At 40.0% G+C, this 26,829-nt stretch overlaps 1 protein-coding gene across 2 annotated transcripts in view; it reads left to right on the forward strand.

The window, feature by feature from the left end:
* The window catches only part of TMEM266 (transmembrane protein 266), a 63,532-nt gene that overhangs the window by 12,591 nt on the left and 24,112 nt on the right, over window positions 1–26,829 (forward strand). For both annotated transcript variants that reach the window (XM_069866908.1, XM_069866907.1), the window contains 5 exons: window positions 4,784–4,938; window positions 9,125–9,198; window positions 18,220–18,276; window positions 20,033–20,171; window positions 21,668–21,783. In XM_069866908.1, the coding sequence (XP_069723009.1) occupies window positions 4,784–4,938; window positions 9,125–9,198; window positions 18,220–18,276; window positions 20,033–20,171; window positions 21,668–21,783 (541 nt within the window). The remainder of the gene's footprint in view (window positions 1–4,783; window positions 4,939–9,124; window positions 9,199–18,219; window positions 18,277–20,032; window positions 20,172–21,667; window positions 21,784–26,829) is intronic.

Raw genomic sequence — 26,829 nt, forward strand, 5'->3', positions numbered from 1 at the left:
TCACTTAACACTGGATTTAAGTTGGAGAAGATAAGTCTTGGTGCAAAAATTGAAAGAAGAATAAGCAATAGGGCAGAGGAGAAATGTGGAAAGTCTGGAGGGAAGAGTCCATGGAAAGATCAGTGAAATGTTGAGCATCAGTCTGAAAGCAAATTAGATGTTAGTATTCATTAGGAAAAGAGTAGAGAATAAAAGGGAGGCCATTGTTGCACCTCTCTGTATATGCAGGCTTTGCCTATGTCTCAGGCATGGGTGAAGTTCTGATCCCTGTTGAAAAGGATATGGTAGATATAAAAGAACTGGAAAAGATTAAATGAATACAGAGATCAAAGATGTGATATGACTTCTGTTGGAGATTACTATGTAAACTAGGACTCTTTGATATGGAAAAGAGAAGACTGATATGAGATTACAAAATCTCTGACACAGGTTAATGTCAAGTTGGACATCCGCACCTTCCTCCCAATACAGGCGCTCAGGTACATTAATAGATTAAAGCCCAGTTCAAAAGAAATAAAAAGATAGTTGTACTTTGCCTAGAGGGCAGTAAATTTGTGGAATTATTTTCTAAAGGATGCGTGCCTGCTAATAGTTTGTCTAGCCTTAAGGGAAGGTTGAACAAATTTGTGGGAGAGAAATTCACTGAAAGTTACTTAGTAGAATCTGAGAAATCATGTCCCTGGAGACATTCAACATCAGGTTGGACCAGGGCTCTGAGCAACCTGATTGAGTCGAAGCTGTCCTTGCTCACTCCAGGAGGTTGGACTGGATGGGCTTAAAGGTCCTTTCCAGCCTATAAACCATTCCATGATTATATGCTGTGTCTTAGGAAGTCACCGAGCTGAAATGAGTTGAATGCTGGTTCGTTTTGAGAATGATGTTAATATTTCACTAGAGACCTTAACATCAAAATGAAAAGCCTAATAAGCAGTTTTCTAATGAGAGGAGTAATATAGCAGGTAATCATAGGATTATGTATGCAAGTCGGTGTGATACACACCTATAAAGACGGCCCAAACGATCCAAGAAAGCATTAAGTGCTTCAAATAGAGCTGGGAAGCATTCATGTATTTAAACCTGTTCCAAAATATTATGTATAGCTGTAGTTGTCTGTATTCACATGCAGAAGGGGCTGCTGGGACAGTTGGGGAAACTGAGCATCAGTGCTACAATAAGCATGTGCTTTAATTGAACTAAATGAGGGGATGCTGACAAAATGCCAGCAAGGGAAGAGAACTAATCAAGCACAAGAGCGGGTACGTATAAAGTGGCCATGTGTGAGTTTACGCAGAAAACTGGGGGAATACTTCTTGCTGTTTGTGCAATGGAGTTTTGCAGCAGTCCGAGAAATGGAATGGGGTAAAACTGTAGAAAAAGTAAAACTTCTGGCGGGGGGGAAGAATGAAGATGCTGTCAATAGTTAAACTTCTGTAGTTAAACTGAGCTTGTGGAAGTCTATGCAAGGGGTGCAGAGCTTGTTCTCTGTTCCTTGGAGCAGCTCGAGGCCCCCAGCTGTAACCTGCTGGGAGGCTCTGCTGTCTGTTCTGTCTCAGCCAGCTTTTGTATCACTACTTAGCATTTCTCTGTGCCTGTCACTTCCTGAGTATGGCCTTTCTATGCCTTCAGACAGTGATTTGGATCTCATCCATCCTGTTTTCTGAGCATAGCCATCTTGTGAGATGCAAACACTCACTGTTTAGCCAAAAATAAAGAAAAGGGCAGGGTAAGGGCTAATGGAGATTTTGGGGTATTTGTTTGCAAGACCAGAAAACTGAAACAGTGACAGCTGTTAACAGCTTGAGCGCATTATTTCTAGTGATTCCTTACCAAATAAATATGTTAAACCTTACCCAGTTTTGCCCTGCATTCTTTTTTCCAAGCTGTTTACTAATAAAACTAACAGGGATGATGACAGATTGGTTTTCCACAAAGCCAGGTGCGAAAGCGTCTTTAAAAAGAATTACCCCTAGTAAAATTCCACTAAATTGATAGCAATGGTTGGACTCGATGATCCGGTGGGTCTCTTCCAACCTGGTTATTCTATGAAATATATTTTAATGTCTTATAACAAAACTTTACAGCCCTATCTCACCATCAGCCAAGAAATTCCCATGCTGGTATAATACGTTTATTTGAAATCTCACTGTAAAGTTGTCTGAAGGTTGTGCTTTGCTTATGTCCACATAGTGGATGGTATCCACAGACAACACAGTCAAGACACCAAAAGAAGTTGTACTTGTTCTCTGAATGAAACAGGGCACTTCCCCCTCCTCCCCCTTTTTTTTTTTCCTAGTTGGATTATAGTTCCTTTTATTATTATTAATATCTGGCTATGCAGCACCCAGGAAATAAACCATCCAGTGCTCCTTTTAGAGCACAATGTGGTGGTTAATGTCAGTGAATTCAGCCGTCTGGGGAGAGGTGTGCTTGGCAGTGATGTGAAGATGCTGTCCGTTCACGGGATAAGCATTGGACAAATGCACCTTCGTGTAATAAATTAAGATATGAAACTGGAGGTGGCTCTTCAGGGCTTAAATTTCAAACACTTTCGTGTCTTTGATATCAGTTGATGTACTTTGACTCATACGTAGGTGTAAACACGTAGATGGTCTGCACTTGACCCCTCAAGTTGATTGCTTTTCCAATCGTAAACTGGTAGTTTGTTTGGAAGGTTTTTGGAATCTGTGGAGTGTTAGTACTGCACAGACAGAATAACTGCACATTCTTTAGCATTCTACAAGTAATTATTTGTTTGAATAACGATTATCATGGCTATACATAATGTGTGTCAAGATTCTCAACTGATCTATTCTCACTGGTACCTTTGGTATGTTTGAAAATCATGACTATGAAGAGCTTTTACGGGGATGTACCAAGGCCCTCTACTGGTCATTCTGAGAATAGGAAAGAGTAAAAACTGCCCTGCAATGCTAAAATGCTGGCAACGGGCATTTTGGAAAAGGAAAGATAGTTGTAGGAAGAAATTGGAACCAAAACCTGGTGTGTTTACACAGGGCCGTTCCCTAGCATTATTTTTTAGGGATATTAAAAAAAAAAAAAAGCCAAACCCCAAAATAACAGTTGCAGTAAAGACAAGTTATACTCTTTCGAGGTGACATAAAATAAAATCCATTGAAAGGTCAGTTTTGCAAAATGGCCCTATCCCTATGCCTTTTTATCCTTATATTTTAAAAATGTCAATTTAAAATCTAGTCATTGGCAAGTTTTTGGGAGTAACACTTGTCAAATCTTCTTTGAAGAGTCAGTTGAGGAGGTCTTTTACAGTCAGGTAATCAGGCAATCCAAATACAAGTACTTAGTTGATATGCTTAATTCTGAGAAGCTGCTTGAAAGTGTCAAGTCTCTGAGCGCTGCTTACCAGCACTTTGTGTCCCTCATTTTTGAGTGTGGATATGCTAGGGAATGTTTTGAGAGAGTTTTCCAAGTGTTTGATTTTAATATGAGTAGCAGAGTGGAGACCTGTTTATTTGGAATTGATCAGTATCATCAAGTCATGTATACTAAGGATTTCTGTCTGTTGATATTTTAGTTCATGCAGAGCAGTTACTGCACCACACTTCTGTATGCTTGCAGCTTCTTAAACTCCAGTTAATAAATCGTGTCAGTTCTTTATTAGCTAATGTGTATTTACAGGGCATTGCAAATATGAAATGTCAGGGAAGCATTAGAACTTTCAGAGGTGGGCCAGTACAAGAACGGTACAAAACATAATGAGAAATGGTGCAACACCGCATAAAGGTGAAACTACAGGGAATTTTAGGAGGAAAAAAAAAAAGCACCAGGGTGGGTTTTATGCTTCTGAAGTCCATGCTAATGTTATTTCTGTTATAAATATTTTCAAAAGGAATTTTATTTTTTTTTTAACATCCCATTTGAAAATGTGTCTCCGCATTAGCACAATAGTGGTGTGACATTTACTGATTCATCAATGTCCTTCCAGAGCTCTGGTCCCTGTAGCCTCCTCACAGCTCTCTTCATCTTGCTTAAACCTTCTTTTGCCTCCAAATCAAGGTGACTTCATCTAAACTAGGTTTGGGAGCAGTCCTTGATGTATGCTGTCCCCAAAACCGTGCTACCCAAACCTCTCGCAAAGTCCTTTATGGCCTGGTCCACAAACAGGTTCGTGAGAGACAAGCTAGACAGGCTGTGTGTATTTGCTACTATGGGTGGAGCCGCAGAGTCGTGGAACTTATTCTCCAGTGTTTATCATATTCCAGTTGTTCTTTTCCATGATGTTGTGGACTGATTATTCCAAACCAGATATGACAGCTCTTGTCTGATTTATCTCATGCTAGAACAGGGATAAAGGCGCACGATCGTAAAATTCAGTAGCAGAGAATGTCTTAAAAAACATCATTAGGTTCTAGCCTAATAGCAGAGTCCTGCAGGGCCTTGGTACTCGCAGATAAGCAAATGCAGTGTGTATGTCAAAAGAAAAACACAGGAGAAATAGCAAGATAGGAAGAAAGAAAAGTATGTGTGACAGGGTTGTGTTACTCGGTGCATTGGAAGGCCGGTACGCTCCAGAGGGTTGACGACACACAAGATCCCCAGGGGGAAGGTTTTTGTGAACTGTTTTTCTTGGTAAAGAAACCAATAAAAATTAGTTTTGCAAAGTCTTTATACGTTATTGCTGAGTGTATCCATAACAGCAGAACTTGTAATTTTTAGTTCACTGCTCTTTAGCTCTCTTCCTTTTTCACTACTTCTTCTTTTCTGTTCTTTTCTTTTCTTGTTTTTCCTCTTAATTTTATTTCCTTAGATCTAACTGGCTAAAACCATGCTGTGGGAGACGAGCATCTGTGTGGCAGGTATTTTTGCTCAGTGCAAGTCTCAACAGTTTCCTGGTAGCCTGTGTAGTATTGGTGGTGATTCTTCTGACTCTGGAACTCCTAATAGATATAAAGCTTCTCCAGTGTGAGTAGGAGGATTTTTTTTTTTTATTTTGATGAAATAAAAGCTTACTTTGCTGGGAGGTTTCTGAAGGGGGGAGGACGGTGGGGTTTTTTTTCCCTACAATTTAAATGATTACTAGGCTGGGTAAGAAATATATTTTTGTGGAACCCTGGTATAGTGAAGTCAGTCTTTTCCTTATTTTGCTGGCCAAATTCAGGATAGGACAAATTTTCAAAGGATACAAGCAGAGTATACATGCAGAGATCCACGTATACTGTGTTTAGTACTTGAAGGTGTCTGTCCTTTACAGACACTCTCTGAACTTGCAGAAGAAAGATCATTTGTGCATTGTTAATCTCTGAGACTTTCTACATGCATGTGGATAGACAGAAGCAATGAACTTACTAGGGTATTTGGTGCTCTCTCTTATTAATTTACTTCTGCTGAGACGGGTGGGAGTTGAAAATATCGTTTTCTATCTTGTAATGGACTGAAACAATATCGTTTTTCATCCAACTTTGATAGTACATTGTGAGTCGAATAATAGCTCCAATGGTGTTTTGCTTTATCTGAATTCACTCTATGCAGGTTCCACAATGGAAATTTTAATGCTCTTGGTTTGCTTCCTAATACATCTTTTTTTTTTTTTTCCCCCTCTACTACTCTTTTCTTCCATTCCCCCTTTTTTCCCCTCTTTTATGATATAAAGCTGACGTGAACACAAGTAGCAGCTACATTTTTCGCTACACTGAATGTTGAAGAGCAGCCTCCAGCATCTCATACAATCCCAAATATGTTGAAATGGCAGCAGTGGGGTTCAGACAGTCCTATAAATGCAAGAATACAAAGCATGAGACTCATGGTCTCTTATTTTCCATGGCCACTTTAAACTGAGCAAATGAACTTTTTATTCTCTTGAAGTCTTTTTATTTTTGTGATTTCTCAATTGATATTGATGGAGGGAGATTTCACTGTAAAGTTTTAGGTATTGCAGTTGAATTAAGATTACTTTAGGGGGACTCTATTGATAATTGCAGCCATTTTATAAACCCTGTAAGATGAGTAAATGAATAAGCTGTCTTTCCACACCATTGCCTACCATTTTCACCCGTCTGCCCTTACTGCACACACTGTTCTGAACATGGCCACTCCACTACAGCTGTTATTTTCTGTAGTTTCTCGTGATTTACCATTTTGGATGAGGAAGCCCAGAATTTGGACAGGTCTGCTACCTTCAGAATAAGTCAGGAATGATAATTATGGGTATAAGTCCTTAAAAACTGCATGAGGAAGAAGCTTTCAATGGTATTTGTTGAGGTGCCACATCTTTCTGCAGAAATTGTTCTTTCCTGTAGAGCCAAAGAGCTTACAAACTGTTTCTGTTGACTTCTCCTAAACAGTTTTGGAAAGACTCCTCTGGAAGCACCTGCTTTCTTACCATTTTTCTGAAGAACTTTCTAAAGAAGGCTTTATTTTAGGGTTCATTCTTCCTCTGTGTTTAGTGTGTGTGATACCTGTACCAGCTCTGCAGCTTACCCCTTATGCATGACCCATTGATGTTTGGTTGAGCCAGGTGATTTCACTGTTTGGAGGCTGCCCCTGCCTGTTTGGGTTTTCTCAGCACCTGAGAAAGGACCCATTCTACTCTGTGTTGCTGCTTTGCATTTTAACTAATGCATCAACCCATCAGGCTTCTTGCCTTTAAGTTAAATACCTTCTATTTTGTTTTAAATAAGATAAAAATTGTCTTGGTGGAGCCGATATAACTATTGCAGTTGTGTCATATGACAAGTGTGTGTCACTTACCTTAAGGTTTTAAAAAGCCACTAGGCCTTAATTATGTTTTTCAAAAATGTGATTACAGTTTTAAATTATTCCTTGTTCTGTATCAAATCAACTAATGCATTAGGAATTGTTACGTCAAATCACTGCCAATTTTGTTCATGATAATAACTGCTAATCCACATTATAGACTGTAATTACTTAGGAAGCCTCCGTTTTGGTTTGTTTTTTTTTTTGTAAACTGATATTTTCTTTGACTCTGACATTTTGAGAGCATCATTTTCTTCTCATACTTTTAGTGCAGTCTTCGGTTGCACCGTGCACTCCTCCCATATACAAAACTGTCAATGATGGGACCACATCTACAGCTGTGTAGGTCACACACATGATAAGGACAGAGGTCTCTTGAGGTATTTTTAGCACAAAGCATATTCATGCCAGAGTTAGAAACCCCAGAAATCAGAGGACATATAAATGGTCTTTTATTATAGATCTTAGTCCTGTAATCAGCTTTTTTAGTCCTATCTGCAAAGCTCTTCACATGCATTAACAAAATAACATTTCAGTACTTTGTGATGTTTTGCAAATGCAGAGATAGATGTACATGATTAGGTTGCTTGCAACTCATTTCAAATAAAGAGGGTCATGGCACGTTCCAGTCCCACCTCCTCAGAAACAGACCATGCTGTCTCTTCCTTGTCTTCAGTAGTTTTGGGAAATGATCTTAGTACTGCCCTTCTGCGATCACCTGCAGCAGATGTGTCTGTAAGAGGCATCAGGCCTTCCTGAAAACTATGATGCTGAAAATTTCCACAGCTCTGGTTGCTGGATCAGGGCCCTGGCTGTGTCCCTGCATAGCTGTGCAAAGAAAATGCACGTTGTGGTGCAGCAGCGCCTCTGTAAGGGGGTGTTTGAGCTTGCCCAAATCATACAGTGAGCAGCCGCTCTCTGCTCCTTGCAGAAGCAGTGTAGTTTGTAGCTGCCAGGAGATCATCAACAACAGTCACTGAAAGTCAGCACTGGTCATATGAGTTTCTATAATGGCCACTCAGGGTTTGCCAGGATGCATTCTTGATCCCTCCCCTCTTAGATATACATTTTGAGGAGATGGGAAAGAGGCAGGGGATACACTGGGGTTGGCTGAACACCACATTTCATACTGAACCATCTTCTTCATGACTAAAAAGTGTCTGGGTTTGCATTCCCTCTTTCCTCATAGGACCAGAGAAGCAAAATGTGAAATGAAGCAGAACTTTTTGGCTTATAGCTACAGTTTTTGGGGAAAAAAGGTTATAAGTTCAACAAACATGAAATTCTGTTCCAGGTAAAAGTGAAATCTGAGTAGTTTAGATGCTTTGCCTCCCAATGAATCCTAGTGGTGTATCTGAACCACCACAGAGCAGGGAGGAGCACCTCTTGGAGAAGACCCTTCTGTTTCTGTAGCTTTTCACTGCATTTATGAAGAGGATTGTTTTCAAGAGGCAAATATCCAGGTCCAGTATATGGGCACAAAAATATATGCACAAAAGCTTCTTGCTTGGAAGACTTTTTCAATTTACTGCTGTACTGGCACTTTAATTGTGCCCTGTCTGGCAGCATTGCTACAGTTACTGCAGCATCAGAAATGGAGTTTCTTTCCAAATTTGTGGTTGCTCTATCTGGTTTGTCCACTAAGGGGCAGCTGGAGCCTTGCATGTTAATCGGCAGCTGTTAGAAAAATAGCTTACAAATGGTTTCCACTTTTTCTTCCTTATGCCACCCTATTTCTCTGCTGCACCACAGCTTTCTCTTGCTGCTCTCACTATGATTTTCCTAGAGTCACACTTGACTCTGAGAGGAATGGGGCAGCTGTTCCTGCCACATCTGGAAAGCTGTACGAAAGTCTGCCTACTTATTTAGGTGATAGAAATGTATCTTAGAGCCCTGTTTAAGCACTAGTTTTTAAGCACGTGTTACAGACAATTACTGATCTTCTGAGCTGAACTGTCAAGAACTGAATACAAGGAATAATATGGGGGTAGTAGAGCATTCTGTTTCCTTACTGAATTCTCACTCTGGATTTTTAGGTATGCTGGGTTTAGTCACACATCTCCTACTAAAGCTGTACAGGGAGTAAGAGTGTGGAGCAGTGACAGAGCATCAAAGACCTAAAACGTGTGTGTCATTGCTTACCAGCACTCCGTCAAAGCTCCAGTGAAGAGCTCTTGCAGTTGCTAACATGCGGGCCTGAGTCAGCTGCTGGTGAGCAGCTGACAAGGCTGGAGTTCCCTGTCCTGTTACATCCCATCCCCTTTCTGATATTTCCATTGCGAAATTTAGGAAAGAAAGCTTCACCCTTAAGTAAGTTGTAGCAGTGCTAATTATATTAAACTTAAGTTGCATTCTGCTACTATAATGATGCTTCATTGTGTTGTGTTAATTGCAGTTTCAAGTGCTTCACAGTTTGCAGGAATAATTCACTGGATCAGCCTAGTCATCCTGTCTGTTTTCTTTTCAGAGGTATGTATAATCCAAGTCTTTCAGCACATACAGAACTGCAAAGTATTTTTATGCTGTCACTGGAATTAGCAAGAGTTCAACAATAATCTGGCTGTGAGTAAATGCAGTGCAGTGTACTTTAAGGAACAAAAAAAAAAAGAAAAAAAGGAAAAAATAAACAATTGCTGCTCTTACTCAGCAAACTGAAAACTCTTGTTTAGATTAGTAGTGTTTGTCGGTTGCCTAGAATTGGAAATGAAACGTGAAAGATATGGTCTTAAAAATAATAATTGGAAGCCTACAAAAAGGAGTGTTATGTCCAAATCACTACAGGCACAGAACAGGACTAGTTTCATCCATTTGTTCTCACAGAAATCCTATCTGTCACCAGGTATAATGAATAGGAATAAGATCTGTTCTTCAGGAATGAAGATCCACAGGTTTTTTTTTACAAAAAGATCTGTTTTAAAAATGGAATTATCTCCTCTCGCAATTTATGTAGCTGTTCAGACGTTCCAGGTTACTGCATGTAGACACAGGAAGAGAATGAAACAAATGGTGAATTTCATTGTAAAAACTTGTATGAATTGTATGCGTTGGAAAAGGCTGTAGTTGTGATACCACAGTTGACCAAATTGGGATAATCTGTTATAATGTTGAACTTAATGCCAATGACTTCTATTAGGAATAGAGATATTTAGACGACTTCTGCAATATCCCAAAATATTTTTAAGGCTATTTTTCCAGATCATAATATGTGACTTGTCACAAAACAAACTGTTTTGTGTTTAAGTTGGAAGACAGCTTGGACTTAAATATTTTAAAATATTTTTTCTAGTTCCATAGGGGAAAATATCATCCAAACAGATGTTTAAGCCTTTGCTCTGTGCTAGATTTACGTGAAGATTAAAAAAAAAATTAAAATAAAAAATTAAGAAGCGGGGAGCTGCAATATCTGCAAATGATTTGATAGATCGCTTGTGTTGAATTCATGCTCACCTTGTTATACCACTGCTTATCTCCATGGTTCTATTAATAAAATAGACTTATTTACATGTATCACTTTGTATTTCTACTTGCAACAGGAACTTTCAAGCTGATGTTGCCAGATTGTCAGTGGGTACTTTCTGAAGGATTCCTTGATAACAGGCGGGGTCTTAAGCCTGCTTTCCATCCTAGCCTTGCGGTGCAGCTGTCGCACCAATAGATACGGTTACTTTCTCCATTGTTTGGCAGTGATTGTGAGTGGTAGGGTACGTGTGAGCTGACTGGAAAAAAAAAATCTCCCAACAATTAAAAAGTTTTGCAGTCTTTCCTTTGTGAATTGCACATCCTAGTTCTCAAAGACTCAGGTTTGCTAGATGGAATCCACTTCCTGTAAAGAGATACTTTCCCCTCTGCCCCTGAATCTTTCTTCAGATTTAGCAGGGGATTTAGCACCACAGGATCAGCTTGTAACTCCACTGCTAGCGGCATGGCTGCACACAAACACACTCACCTGATCTTCATCGTTCCCTCCAGCTTGATTCACAGAAACCTTCACTTGTAGTCTTCAGCTTCCTTCTGCTGAGTGTAGTCTCCAGTTCTGATTTCGTTCCCTTGTACTGCCAACCACTCTTCTCAGACCTGATGCAGTCAGTGCCTTGCTCCTCTGAACCTTCGTAGCTCGCTTCCTGCACTGGAAGTTTTGGGTGGGTTGGTTTTGGCAGTGCAGACCAGTCCTTGAGACCCGTGCTCATCTGTTTCAAGCAAGAAATTAGTTGTTTCAGTTCTACTGAGACATAAGTGGATGAGCTGCTTCAGAAGTGTTTTGCAGAAAACGACAACCAAAAAACATCACAGAGCCAAAACTGGCTGCATGACTCACCATCCTTATTTTGCATCTGTATTAGCCTTTCTCCTTCTCTCACTATTAGGTATTTGGAATTACTATTTGTCTACTTGCTTTTCTCATTTTTCACAAACCCATTACAGCTAACTCTGTTATCCGTTTCTGTTTTCTAAAGCGTCTTCCTTCACCTACCTGATTATGGTTTGAATTTACACCAAGGTAAAATGAGGCCACAAGGCAGCCATGTGAGATGCACAGAGGAGGGTCGATTTTTGTATATTGGTTCATTTGGCAGCTCAGAATCCTTGACTGGGTTGAAGCAACACAGGTGGCTCTACAGAGCAACTGGATGTGCTTCAAAGACAACAGATGTGGAAGAGAACATCCTATTGGGTTCGCTGAGGGCTGGCCTTGTGCGGGGTTGCTTTAATGTGCAACTGCACACTTATTTGTGTTGAAATGCATCTCATCTGAGGAACAACGAAGGGTTTAATTTTTTTCTCATCCAAATAAAAAAACTCCGATTTTTCAAGAGGTTGTGAAATATTACAGAAATTGCAGATCACAGGTTTTATTAATATTATTATTTTATTTTCATCCATCTTAATTTTATTTACTGTTTTGGTGCCTTCAGAGGATTTTTTGCCCTCTAGTTCCCAATACCATGAGTCATCTGTCTTCGTTTGGAATTATTTCTTGAGAAGATTGTGTGTTACACTGAGACTTTGCAGTCTGTGACTATTCATGCCAGGATGGCTTTCCAGAGATGAGTGGGTTTAATTAGTTTGCTTGGATTCAATAGGCAATGTCTAAGGATTGATTAGTCCTTCAGCCAGTGCCTTTTACTCAAAACAAGGATTCATAATTTCTGGTGTTCAGGAAGGGTTGTTTCCATAGCAAGAACCATGTCCCAAGTTTGGATGTTTATTGTTTATTCTGTAGTTTGGTTCCCATTAGTTGTAAGTATGAATACATAATTCTTCAGAAAAGCCTCAACTCAGAGAACAAATAATACAATGTTGTAAGAGACTTTTTAAAAAACAGAAAACTTTCAACACAAAATCTGAATGTTTTGGAAAAGTATGACTGATTAAAAGCTGGTGCTGTAAAGGCATTGCAAGTAATTACAGTCTTATGATGTTGGAGTTAAGCAGGCACTGGCTTTCTGCTTGGTTAAAATGAAGAGGACAAATATTCCAGCAGCTGGCAAATGCCAGCAGAGCAGTTGCCAATAAAATTAAGTAGCTATTCTCCCAGCATATTTCTTCTCTCTCTATGCTTGTGTTATAGGCACAAGCCTTAAAGAAATTTATTGCACACTGGTAATTCTATATTTTCTGTCACTGTCTGTGACTTTCCAACATGAAAATATTTTTGTTCAAGTGAAGTGCCCCTCAGCTCGTTTTGCCTTTTTTTTTTTCCCGGGTATTTGAACAGGATTTACTAGTGGTGATGATTGTGTGTGTTTGTCTCTGTTTACATACATCACTATGATTTGTCTGTGCACCAAATGTTACCCAGATGTTAAGACAGAAGAGAAGAGAGAGACACTGGGGGGGAAAACACCAGTACCAACAGCAAGGCAAGGCCGGGGTTACACCCTGTCAAGAGGGCAAATTCAGCCTTGGTAATAGTTGGCTGAGAAAAGGAAGATGGGGAATGTCACAGTGTTTTGGTAAGTGGATTGGAGTCTGCTTGTGTTTTAATAGTTTTGTCACATTGCCACAAATATTTGATTCTGTAGCCGTTGTTCAGTTCTGCTTTTCCACTAAGATTGATGAAACTGTTTGCGTGCAAGAATTGAGTACTTTGTTATTAGTTGTTTGCATTGCTCTGTATGTGCTTCAGTCAGCCAAGCACTCAGGCATTCTGCTAGCCTTCAGCGCTTGGGTGTTTCCTGGGGGGTTACCAAGTCGTCTGATGCACTTCAAGTTAGGCAGTCATGGAATTGTGACTTTTTTCCTGCATCTGTCTCCAAGAAACGAGTTCTCAACTTTAGTTACCCTGGGATCCCAACTGATAAAGGATTTGTCTCATTAGCTATGGCTCACAGGTGCATTTTATATTTTCACTTTTAGGAGGGGAAAAAAAACTCCCCACAATTTTCTTCATGCTATATGCGAAAAGGGGATGTTCATAGTATTCTTACGCTTTACTCCTTGTTAGCAGCAGTCTTTGGGAGGAATAAAACCTTCTAAGTAAGACCCTACTGTTAGGGTTCTGTTAAAAAAGGAAATGTCCCTAGTGACAGAACTAAAAGAAATAGATTTTTCATAACAAATTCATAATTTTATATCCAATATATCAGTTATGTTACTTTCTTTACATTTTTTGTGAGCTTCAAACAGCTGAGTAGAAGGGTAGCAACCTTCTATTAATTCTACAATTATTCTGTAAGCAGAGGCTTCTTTTACTTCCATTCCATGTGCACATGACTTTTCTCAGTGCCTAAATGCACTGCCTTGCTGTGTATGTTTTGATTTTCAAGGAAGTTGATTATAGCGGATATAGGAGCAAAGATATGCTTTTTATATGATAATATAATTTATAAAAGTAAGCTTAAGCTCCCTTCTTTACTAGTGTGTCAAAAGAAAATATTTAATATACTGTCAAACTTGTTTTCTGACTACTTTTCTTGCTTCACAAAAAGTAGTCACCGGGGGAAAGGGTTTTGTAGAGGTCTAGGAATTTAGCTTGGCACTTTCCTGAAATGCCAGTTTGCCCAAATAATTTCCAGGAGCGTACCTGACTTCTATGGTGTGTGCTATCAGTGCTTCATTTGTGCTTCCATCTCTGGATAGTGGCAGCACCTTCTGCATGGTGCATTTCAAAGATAAGAATTAACACTGCTGTAATCATGCCCAGAGGGAACTTCTGATACAGGTTGCCTAAGACCAGTTTTCTATCCACTTTGCATTTACCTCATGGTAGTATACTGCATGTCTAGTAAGCCATTTCTCTTCCTGAAAAGCCCTTTCAAATCTCTCCAGATCTGTCAGTTTAAAATTCATTATTTTTCTCCATGTTCTAAGGACAAACATTATGAGAGAACATAAGAACAAATAGAACTGCAGTGCTTATGCAAAGGTGCATTTGGATACTGTATGATACCATAATAGTATTAGTGGTAGTCAGTGGAAAAGAACCTGTTGTGTTCGTGTCTATTAGTGTCACCAAGCTTTTGCAGTTAATTGTTTCCATGTGACCACATGTGCTAACACAGCCACAGCATTTATGGAGTGATTTGTGCTGGGTAATACGTGAAGGGAGGTCAGCAGTTCCGCATTTCCTCTCAGAGCGTTGGCTGAAGGGAAGCAGTGCGAGGAGGGCGCCTGTGCACTGGAAACAGAAGGATGTCTCGGTTTGAAGGTGCTAAAATGTTCCTCCATGCTGGTGGCCTGGGGACAGCGTGCACTAGAACAGCTAATGCAGCATCACAGGACAGACATACCAGAAAGCAGCAAAAGAAGATTGTTTTAATTAGCGAGTGAGCTAAGGCCTCTGTGGAGTGACCCAAACCAGAAAGGCTATAAATCACAGGTCGGGTATGAGTTGTTCTTTCTGGGTAAGATTGATCTTAGGAGCTATATCCAAAAGGTGGAGGCTTGATCTTCAGAGTTTCTGTACAAGCCGGAGGTAAAGATGCTCTGTAACAGACAGATTAATTTTGTGGCGGTGGAAGGAAGGAAGGGCTCTTAAAGGCACCCTTTCCACCCTGCTCTGTCCTGTCTCTGGTGTAATCACTGCCCATCTCAAAACGCAGGGTTGCTCTTCTTTGCTGTTAGCTGAACCTGATGGGCCAGCTTCACCTCCTGTGCTGCTTTCTTTTGAGTTCTGCACGCTATGGCTGAATTTGGCACAGTGAGGCAATGGGTAGTTAATTGTATATTAACTGTGCAAGCAAAAAGGTATTTAAAATTACAGAATGTACCTTGCAGTCAGCTGACAAATGCAGCTAGCTCATGCAGGTGGTGGGAATTCACACGGCTGGCTCAGCATAGGACTTGGCCAGGATTCCCTACAAAATTAGAGAGAAAACTGGCAGCATCGCACAGTTCTTCATAAACTCCACTGCAGACAGTTAATGTTGTACAGAGGGCTGTGTCACCAAGGGACGGTGTTGACTTCAAAATTACATTTCTGTTTGAAAAATGGTTTAAACTTCTATCCGGCTTTACTCAAAGAAGTTAACAGAAGTGTTCAGTCGTTTACATTTTTTCGGTGCAGTGGACAAACTTTCATGTAGTAATAGAGGTTTTCTCAGGAAACAAAAAAATATTTCTGATATAACTAAAAAAGCCTATATGTTAAGGACTTTCTAATTATAAGTTTTCTAGTCAGGAAATGTTATAGCATTGTTTTTAAAGTACAAAACCCCAAGCTGGCAGTGGCCTTTCACAGAAAAGTACTCACACTGATATTTAATGTTTGCTTTCAAATCTATATGTCCAAAAATGCAGAATGCCTGTAGTGTAATGCAGAACTATGTGTGCGCATTTGCTACAGTGCTGAAAAATGCCTGCACAGCAGCAGGGAACAGCAGTGCTGCTCCATTTTTTCCCTATTTCTTGTAGATTGTTGTGTCTATCAATGGCAGAGTTGTGACTAGCATTTATGTTTTGTCTGTGATGAATGTTACAGTTGAAATTCTCTTTTAATTTTTATGAATTTATCAGTTTGGTCCGTGTACAGTGCATAGGGAGTTTTTTTGATTATTGATTTCTGTCTTTTTTTTCCAGATTCTGCTACAGGTTTTAATTTTTAAAGACAAAGTACACAATCAAATGCAGTATATGTTTGCTTGAAACATATTGTTGGTTGTTTAAGAAAAATATGAAAATGTTGTTTATAAGTAATGCCAATAGTTAGTCAATATTTGTTGTATTGAACAGACAGGTAAGGTGCTAATAATCAAGGCATTTTTTGTGAGGAGGAGATCTATGTTCTAGATGTAGCACCCACAACCTCCACTGCATTAAACATCTGCCAAGTGGACTTCCAGTCACTGCTGACTTGTGCTGATTTGCACCGGCAGACTGATAATGACAACGTTTGTGCTTTGGAGCTGCTCAGACCCATTAATATGACTGTAGAACAGTCTGATTTAAACACTGCAGCGAGGAATTTTAAAGGCAGAAGGGAAAATAGGAAAATCCTTTCTTATGTTCCCTCAACAGCCCCTTGTTAAATCATATTTAGGGTTGCAAAACAGTGCTTCTATTTTCGTTGTGCGGATATGCCTTATTATTTCATTGTAAATACCTTTGTACACACCTGTCCAAAAGAAGAAAGATTTCCACCATCAGTTACTGTAAGCATGTTAAGTATTAGCCATCCTTTAGTTAGTTGCTCATAAACCTAGCACTTCATAAATGCTGCCTAAGCACAGGAGCAAAGGATACAGATTTCTCTGTGCTGCCAACAGGGTTGCTGCAGGCAGGGAAGCATCCCAGGCTTTAAAGGGGACACTGCTTTTCCTCATGCATTTCCCGGTGTTGGCCTGCTGTGGAACTTGATGTGGAGGCCCCAGGTTAACTTTATGTAGCTAAACCTTGCTACAGAACTTCACATCGGGCTGGTGAATTTGGAGTCATTAAGGGATTTGAGGAGCTGCAGTTGTGCATCTCCTGCTCCGCATATAAATCTTGACCATATAGGCTAGGAAGGAAATTGCTGTGAATAGCCTTAGCCTATGCTGCGTTTGTAAAATGCTTTGAAAGTAGAATGTTCTTTTCCAGGTACTGACCAGCAGCTTTAGCAGTTCTCGGTGACTTTGTAGAGTCTCGTAATCTTTTGTAGAGGAAAATGTGCTTCATTTTCTCTTCTGGCTGGCCACTCCCTTCTCAGCCAGACTTGGCCAATGTACATATGCCGTTTCCAAGTAAGCGTTGGCCAGTAGACTTTCCTGCTCCTTGATGGTATGAGGCTGGGCTCTGAAAGCGCTGTATCACCCACAGCAATGTCTCCCTCTGCAAAAGAGGATTAAGCGCTGTTATCCAGGTTTAGGGTGCCAAGATAGAGCTCAGCAGAGTCATCTTGGGACAAGTGAGGCAGTTGGGCTCATGGGGCTTGGCAAAACCATGTGTAGGAACAGGACTGTAAAATCCAATTTTATTCTGCAATAAGTTAGCGCTGATGTGTTTGGCATAAATTCAGAGTTGTTTGGGATTTAATATATTTACATTTGTAATGAGGAGGAGTTACATATATTCATCACAGTCACTTACTGTTTTCTGCACGGTTCTTGGTGTGGTTACCCCTCGCACACAGGTCTGACGAGCTCTCTGTTGTTAATACTGGAGAAAGGAGCATTTTGATCTTCTTTGCAAGGCACACAGTGGCAATTACTCTTCATGTCTGTAGTGTCTGTCAAGATATGACCTTGATTCTATGATTGGCAGAAAACATCTCTCCTAGTTATGTTTTTATTTTAATTCAATTTCAGTCGTTATTTGGCTGATTGATTTATTTTTTTTTTAATTGCATCTTCTGAAAGCTGGGTTAAAAATTAGGATAGATGTCATTGGATTTCTTTAATGGGAATTCACCATTGGTTCATTCTGTGTTCTTTTTTTATTCCTCTTTTCTAGCTACTTATAGCTGTTTTGCTTAATAGAGGAGGATCACAGAGCTTTTTTCTCCCTTAACCTCTGACTTTCTGGTATTTTGTAATAAGACAACAACCCTGTACTCCAGAGGGAGGAAATAAGAGCCTCTACTCTTCATATTGATGAAATATCAGTATCTTTAGTCATTGAGAGGGGGAAATGCCTCTTTCTTCTCTTAGAAAATAGCGAGCACTGGCATATCAAAGATAGCTAGAAAATAGAATCTTCACCTGTTCCAACTGCAGAGGCCCCACAGTGTATCTCATATAGGCTTGGGTCAGGGGGTGGAGTGGGAAAGGTTAGTAATCTAAGTCTCACAAGTCTAAAAGGGCAACTTTAGGAGGATGGAAAGATGGATGAACATTTGAAATTGGAACTTCTTTATGAAAGTTTAATGGAGTCAATATAGTGGTTAAAAAGCAATGCCTACTTTTACAATGCAGAAGTGTAGCTGTTTATAGATCCTCATTATTATTCAGAAGAAATGCATAATGCTTAAATATGACAAAAAATTATTCCCTACATCAATATAGGACTAAGTGTTTATCTAAAATTACAATAACGTTCATCATCATTTTTCTTTCCCCTGATGTGTTTTACTAGACTATTTTGAGGATTGTGGTCCTTGGCATATGGGATTACATTGAAAACAAAATAGAGGTAAGCACTCTTACTCTTTGTACTGTTTGTTTTCCAGGCAGGCACAGTACAAATATTAAGAACTGCTTTGGGTGGCTATGTTACAGACCTGATGCAATACAGTAACTTTTAATTTGGATAAATATGCTCATTATATGCACATATGAATACTTGTCTGATACAGTCCCTTTTCTGCAAGAGACAGAGGAGTGTGATATTCAGAAATATTTTATTAAGGGAGAGATTGTGGGGGTTTTGCTCTATGTCTCTTCTTTATTTTGTTGTCAGAGCTGTGCTAGTCCAGCTGCTGATACTGCTGCTCTGAGATAAGGAGCAATACATGAGAAAATTGTCATGTGAGTTGTGTAACTCCATGCCTGAAATGAAGTTGAAATTAGAACTGGTTGTGTGGTTTTTTTCTGATAGGGAATACTGATTTGTCAAAACCCCCAATTTTATTGTGAAATTATTTTTTAATTAAATTGAATAATGGTAAATTCATAATTTGTACCTCAAAAATCAGGTAGAATGTGCATACTGTTGCACAGGTCAGGAAATGCACGTGTTATAAGTAACACGTAATCCCAATCTGTGCAGAAATTTGGAGAAGGGGAAAAATAAAAGCTCTTTGATGATGCTGTCTGATGAATGAATACTGCACAGGATGCACCAGAAGAAAACCTGGGTTTACTTGGAGCTTAAGAGAGTCTAGAGGCTTGCACGTTTTTGTAACAAAGTTGTAAACCTTGTAACTTGTTTTGCTAAAAAACCCCTCCTTAAATTATTGATCCAGAGATTCTTGTTATTGAGGCTAGATGCAGCAGTTTCTCATTATTTGTTTTGGTAACACTGGAAGGAGTGTTCACTGCTCATCAAGTGGTGGCAGTAAAAAGTATTTCTTTTCAATACACTGAATTGTTAAGCACAATTCTGAATGTGTGGTGCTTATAAAATCTGTCTCCTGCCTCCTTCTGCAAACCATTAATCAATGGTCTTTGGCAGCTGGGAAGGATCTCAGTAGGAATGAGAATGTGGTATTCTGTTCTAACCTGCTAGGTGAGTGTAGGACAGACATACCACTATTGCCAGTTTGCTCTGACATGTATTTACTCATGCTTTTTTCTCTAATACTTTGCACAGTTGCCTTTTCTGATCTAATCCCAATGCAACTAATGTCATACAAATCATTCAGAGTAGTTCTACTTGTCAAAAAACCTTGAAAACCTAGCTGCCCAGTAAAGGGGAGAGCAAGGAGTCTTTCTGTCTTGATGCACAGCTGTTCCCACACACATCATGTAGTCAGGATGTGGCCAAGAGCCATCAAGTCTCTTTGCTCCATCTTTTCCTACTTGTCTTCTTGATGTCTTCATTTAAACAGTCAGATCTGTGGGCAGGTACTGTATGTTTTTTTGGGATGACATTATGCCAAGTAACAGGTAATAAATAGCAATGATAATAAAACTCTTTGACTGTAATAGTATTTAGACTATCGCTTCTACTTGGGGATTTTGGCCAGTATTTCCAAATACCTTTCTCTCTCCCAGCCCTCCCACCACAGTTTATCTCTCCCCACTTCAAAAAATGTGCTAAGGAATTCTGTTGTGCTACCTAAAAAGGGAGCGACCTTTCTGGGACTTGGCTACCTGTCGTATCCCTTTCAAATATGTACCATAATTATATTTCTTTTAAGCAGAGTGGGAGCCCTTCAAGACCCCAAGCAGGAATGGCAGGGTTTTGGCCTTCAGCAAGGGTTTGAAAAAACTGATCTCTCTCTTAGGTGTTTGATGGTGCTGTCATAATCTTGTCCTTGGCACCAATGGTGGCCTCAACAGTTGCTAATGGCCCCAGCAGCCCCTGGGATGCTATCAGCCTTATTATCACGCTACGAATATGGAGAGTGAAGAGGATCATTGATGGTGAGTGGTGATTCAGTTTGTGACTCCGCAAGGATTACCTGGCAGGCTGGGAATAAAAGCAATTTAAAAAATATTAAAAGATTGCTTGCCACCACTGTTTCTGTTGTTCTCACTCTTGCATTTCAAAAGTTCTGAACAGAAGAGAATTAGAACTCCATGGCGGAGAGCAGGTTTCTAGTTCATGGCTGTATCTCCTGTCCCCTATGAACCTTTATAATTGATTTCTTTTTCCATTACGCACCTTCATATCCCCAATCCCTGTACAGTAAATGCCCTGGCCTGCTTCCTGGCTCTTGCCACCAGATTCATTCCTGATTCTGCAAAATAATTGCTTCCAATCTGCTTTCTGATCTTTGCTGCACCCTTCCCATTTCCATACAGCTAGCTCTGTCTCAGGACTTACTTTTCCTAAGTTCTTGTCTGTGATAAAACTGTTACTCGAGGAGCATTTCCTTACCGTAGGGGTTCCTTGCTGGAGGTGCTCTCTGCAGTGCTGATGTGCTGAACAGCACAATAATGAAGCCTGTCTCAGTGCTGTTTTGCACAGGCAAACAAACTGTTCTTTCCTCTGGTGTTTTCCCACCAGAGGAGATCAGAAAAGCCTCAGCAAGTCAAAATTGTGGAGAGCAGAACCAGTGTCTGTGCCTGGAAGCAGGGACTTTAGTCTAGGCCGTGTTGTGTTCAGTGTTTTCAGACATTTCAGGTTAGAGGGAAAAGGGCAAAGTTAATAAATGAGGGGTCACTTTGCTCATATGTGTAAGATCAGAGTCAAGTTGTTATTCTGGGTTTAGATGCCTAGGAAACTCTGTATTCAGAGTTGAGGAAAATTCGTAGCCCTCTGACTGAAGTGTACGAGACAAGTTCAGGACCTTCAGAAAACATTGAGTTGCAATGTGCATTGAATGGCTTTGCTGCTTAGTCTGAGTTTGCTGTAGTTATGACAGGAGCAAAATTTCTAGAGATATTCAGAAGACCTATTGAAAACTGGGCTGTATCTTGAAAAGCAACAGAAGATAAATGCCCTTTTGTTCTTGTAAAATATGCTTCATAGCCTGCTATTTCCATTAAGAACTTATTTCTTACCACAAAGTCTAGGAATTAAATGCTTAGGGCTCTGGAATAGTTCTTTTCCTAAGGGGGTCATGCTGGTGAGATTTGGAGGGGGTGGGCCTAAGTCTAAGTAGAAAATCCTCCTGCCCAGCAATTTAGGAAATGTGTGGTAAACGCTGGAAAGTTCTGTATTAGTGGGGCAGAAGCTAGGGAGGGCACACAGGATGCGTTTCAGTTCAGCCAGGCATTCAGCAGGCATGACCTGCATTTTGTGTGTTAGAAATCCTTCCCTAAAAGAAATACTTTAGTGCTGTTTCTATAAGAACTCTAGTTCTCTGGGTGCAAATGAAAGGGGTGATGTTCTTTGGCCTGTAAAGATTTACCCTCTGATGAAAAAAAACCAAATCACAGCTGGGTTACTTGAAGTGCTTATTTGTGTTTTCCAGCCTATGTCCTTCCAGTGAAAGTGGAGATGGAGATGATGATTCAGCAATATGAGAAGGCAAAGGTTATTCAAGATGAACAGCTGGAAAGACTAACCCAGATCTGCCAAGAACAAGGGGTAAAGTTCAGTTGTGTCTTTATTTACACATAGCTTGTCATGGCAAATTAAACAGTTCATGTTCTTTGGTGCGAGCTAGGGTTTGAGAAGCATCACTAGGGCTTCTGGTGTAAGGTGGCAGGTCTCAATTCTACAGGAGTGTTAGCTGCCGCCAGGATATTGTCAGCATGCTCTTTGTCAAACAGCAGTTGTCTCCCTCTGCTGCTGTGCATATGTTTTTTAAGATGAGGAGAACAAATGTGAAGAACAGAACAATAATGTTTCCAGTATGTACTTTGTTGAATAGTACAGATAGCTTGACATAAGACTAAAGCATGCAAAAGTCATTGCCGTTGTTGGAGACTGCAGCTATGTTAAGGTCGTATTCCTAGGAAAAGTATATATGCAGCTGAAAGTTAGGAATCTCTCTGCTGTGAATGCAGAAGGCAGCTTCCCTGTAGGTCAGGCAGAGACTGTTTTGGCAGACTCAAAATATTCCAGTGGAAGGTTCTAGTTGCTGAAAGCAAGTCCAGATTTAAAACTCTTCCCAGGTCACAAGTGTTCAGTGACTCAGTCTTGAGGTAAGGGAAGATGAAGCTTAAAATATCTCAAATGAATACATTTGCATTAAAAAGGTGTAAAACCACTGTTTGGGCAGTGAGCCAGGAGTTTTTGCCGTTTGTCTGATGCAAAAGAGTTCTGGAATAACCTGCTTTAAAGCAGAAACCAGGGATGTGTGTTGAGGCCTGGGCTAAGCGGGGCACTCGGGGGACCATCAAACCACAACAGAATGATACCCCCAGTGACTTCTTGTTTCAGTTTTAAGGGTAACTAGGAGGTGTCCAAATAAACCCTGGAGATTTCTAGCTTCACCTCCCGCTCACTACTTATGGTGGGTGCTTTTCAAATGCTAAAAGAGGCAACCTGTAAGTCTGAATGACCCCATCAGTCAAAAAGTTGAAGGACCTGAAGGGGCAGGAGGAGAGTCAACTTGTCCCAGGACAGACTTGCTGCCCCAAAGGTACATAATCAGAAGCAGGGATTTAAGCACCCATCTTTTACTGAGGAATCTAAAATACTTGTGAAACCACCAGTATTTAGGTCCCCAAATGGCTTTTTAAATATAGTTCCAGGTCTTCTGAATTACAACCTAGGATTCTGCAGTGAACTCTTGGTGGTGTTAGGTTGCCTTGTCTGTGTGACGAGTTTGGAAGACCTGTTGACTATGTGTGCCATTTCATAACGCTGATTTTGACAGTCTCTAACATTAGCCATAAGAAATTTCTAAACCTTAGGCTTGACTTTTGCCAAAAATTAGTTACTTCCAACTATATAAGTATTTTCAGGCAAAACTGAATTTCTTTTCATCACAGCTTTGCACACTGTTAAGTGACTAATGTTTCTATCATAGTTGTGACACAAACAGGGAAATGGGCTGTATAACCCATTTTACAGGGGAGACATGGTCTTTTGATGAAACATGTTAGGCATATCAGTGATTTCTTGAGTCCTTTTGCAGTATTTTGTCTGTCAGACCCATGCTGTTAGGCTAAAGTTCTTGACCATCATAAATTTGAAAACATTCCCTTTTAGGAAATGTATTATGCAGCCTGCTAACACTCTAAATCTCTAAGCAAATTTTGGTGTTATGTAGTCTTTGAGTAAAGGTGGGCTTGTTATCCCAAGTGGGTTTCGGGAGCAGCTCTTACCACTCTCCATTCTGATCCACTCCTTATCTGCACGCCTGGCTTGCAGAATGTCTGATCATAGTAGCCCTAGTCTGAGCTCTGACGGTTTCTCTGTGAAAACAGAGAAAGTTCTCTCCTAGCCTTCAGGTGTCATCAGCCGTGGAAAAGTACGGACTATAGAAAAATGACAGCATACTAATCCCTTGTATTTTACCATCCTGATTTCCTGCCAAACAAGTGTCTCAGCTGTATAATACAAGGTAAATGTACTAATTTTCTACAGTTAGCAACGTAAGACATTGACACAAGTACCGCATCTGTCCTTCTTCGTAAATTAATAGCTTCATAATTCAGTCAAGAACAAGTTGTCGGCCTTATATTATTCACATTAACGTTGTGTGCAGTATCTGGTGGGAAAATGTCTCCTGATGGTATTTAATGTCTAGAATTCTGCCAGGTTTTTGCTTTTTCATTTGATCTTTCCTGACCTTTTTAAAGGACTGCTCGTTCCTGGAGCTGAAGTGTGCATGTCTGGTTTTGAGTGACGTGGTGCCTACAGTAGTCTGGCTGTTCTTGCATCTGGTGGGAGGGATTCCAGTTTGCCTTGCCTGTGTGGTGCCACCTCTGGTCCAGGCAGCTGGGATCGCTGGGAGCTGCCCACTGGGGCTGAGCTGTTGTCTTGGGTATGTGCTGGGGCACACCGGTGCCAGCCCGGGTAGGAAGGATGGACAGGCCACCGTGGTTCCCGATATCCCAGCGGTGGATGTAGATACTAATTCATCCTCAGGCCACATCTTTGTGACCATACCGATGATTTGCTTTTTTTTAGCAATTACAGACAGGGTTGAAAATGTTCCTGTTAGAAAGTTTTCCCAGCACTTCCTTTTCTGAGTTGCTTGTGTTCAGTTTTTCACTGCTTTGCTACTTGTTGGGCAGTGTGGATTGAAATTCCCAAGGTCTGGCATCTTCTTCAGATGAAATTATTTTGAAAGTTTCAGACAAAATAATTATTGTTTCTGAAGAGGATTTGGAAACAAAAATTGCCCTGTTTTATTCAGGATTTAAAGCAAAAATAATTGACGCATAGTTCTCTGAGAAGTCTTATGCCCTCCTGTTTTGAAGCTGGTACCTATTAACATTTGACAGGCAAAAATGGAGTTCCTGCTTTAAAAAAAGAAAAGCAGGAAAGATGCAACCTCCCTTCATCTTACTTTTTGAATTCCGTTTCTTTTGTCAATTGTGTATTTTTTTGGCCGGTGATAGGGTATCACAACTATAAAGTACATTTCCATTCCCGAATGACATTGGAGATGTACTTTTGCAAATGTGAAAAATCTTTCCAGATGTTGATTTTTGGCTAGACATACATCTGAAAACCAGAATATATTTTATAAATTGTAGTTGCATTTACCACTGCGTCGTTCTCTGTAGTACTGAAACTGAATAGTTTGCTATTTTATTTATTCTCCATTGGCCAAGGAAGAAGTCATTAAAAAGGAGTGGAGCATGAGGGCAGTCAGGGGCAGAAAATATTGAAAGGACTGAGATGGCTGTACGGGACTTCACAAAATATAAGAAATATTACCCATCGCAGTAATGGGGATTTCTAAAAGTGGGTGAAGGTGACAGGTAGAAAAATCTCGCTGCAATTACTGTCCATAATATGAACAGAGTGTATTTTGTATATTATATATTGCTGACAGTGTTGTTTTATCAGAATAATTAAATAGCAAAATGGAGTTCAAAAGTTACATTAACAATGTAACAGTATCTTTTATCCTCCGGAATCTTCTCTAAAGGAATTTCCTTTTCTGATATTAGATCTACTTACACAATGTTTTCTGCTTAACTTTCGTAAGTCATTTAGCTGAGTACAGTCCAGCAAAGACTGTGTGTTTAGCGTTGTCACAAGAGTTTTTCTGTCAGCTCCTATAGAATTGGGTTTTTCATCATTCTCAAAGCTGCAACAACTATGGAAGCTATAGTTTTATTTATTTTTTTTTTATCTTGGAATATAATTTGTACAACAGCTGCTAGTTTAATGACAGGGCTATTTAGCTGGTAAAATTACCTATCAGAGAAATAACTTATGTTATCCTTTTGCAATAATTTTAATTTATTTCTAACTACCAGTCATTTTCTTGGTGAATGGAAGGCAGCCAAGGTCGTCCCATGTTTCATTCTACCCATAAATCATTAGTTTGCAACTGTCTCCTGATTTTTATTGTTACCAACAATGGCTAAACTAATGGAAATAAACATTGGATTGTGTCCCAGTGGCAGATGAGTTTTAGGGCAGGGCATTCTGTACAGACAGCAGTAATAAGAATTGAGCCAAGTTATTGCTCCTGCATTAGGCACGAGTAAGCTTCTGGCTGAAATATTCATCGATCTCTCCGAAACTGTGTCAATCACACTCTGTTGTTAGACCATTAAAGAGAAGTACTTTATGATTCACTGCTAAGTCCATTTTGAGTCTTACATGCATATTGTAAAATATGAGATAAGATGGGTAGCACATTTTGTAAAACCAGGCATGTAAACTGAGATGTTATCTGGAACTCTGAATAGGACTTTGTCATTTTATCTGCTTATGAAAACAGTCACCGAATGCATTCTTTGAGTGAGGAAGTGCAGAGGTGTGCCCCATAGTTCTTTCTGGTTTGTTTCCTGCCAAAATGTTGCTAAGTTGGTGCTATAAAAGGACACTAACAAGTTTTGAAACACTAAATAAATTTAAATTTACTGTCAATGAATTTACTCTTCATGCCTGACAATCTAGCTACTCATCCTTCTATGAAACAGTCTGTATCACCCTTTTTCTTGGTAATAACCATATTTTCACTTTAGCTTTTACACTGTCTTCAGCTCCCTCGTGGGAGGGTGTAGCTGTGTAGCCAGGCTCTTCTCAGAGGGGCACAATGACAGCATAGGAGCTTGGAATGTGCAAAACTCCTGAGAAGAAACATTTTCCCTAGGATGACAGTCAGGTGTGGGAGCAGGTTGCCAGGGAGGTTGTGGTATAGACAACCCTGGAGATATTTAAAGCTTGTCAGGGCAAGCTTTTAGCAACCTGAGCTCAACAGACTTGCTTTGAGCAGGGTGTTGGGCTAGATAACCCTCACAGGTCCATTTCAGCCTAGGTTGTGCTTTGATTCTATGAAGTTTTAAAACACACTTTTTCTTTTGCGAAGTATGTAAGGAAGTTATTGAAAAAGGAACCCACCTGAAGCTACCAAAGCATGTGTGATTAAAGATAATGAATGTCATACGTGTCCTGGTGAATAGGTGGCCCAGTGCTCAGTTTGTAATTATCTTGAGTCAGGAAATGGTTTGATCACAGCAAATTATCATCCAAACAACAGCGTTGCCTACAGCA

This window comes from Phaenicophaeus curvirostris, chromosome 12 (assembly GCF_032191515.1).
Source record: "Phaenicophaeus curvirostris isolate KB17595 chromosome 12, BPBGC_Pcur_1.0, whole genome shotgun sequence".
NCBI classification, from domain to species: domain Eukaryota; kingdom Metazoa; phylum Chordata; class Aves; order Cuculiformes; family Cuculidae; genus Phaenicophaeus; species Phaenicophaeus curvirostris.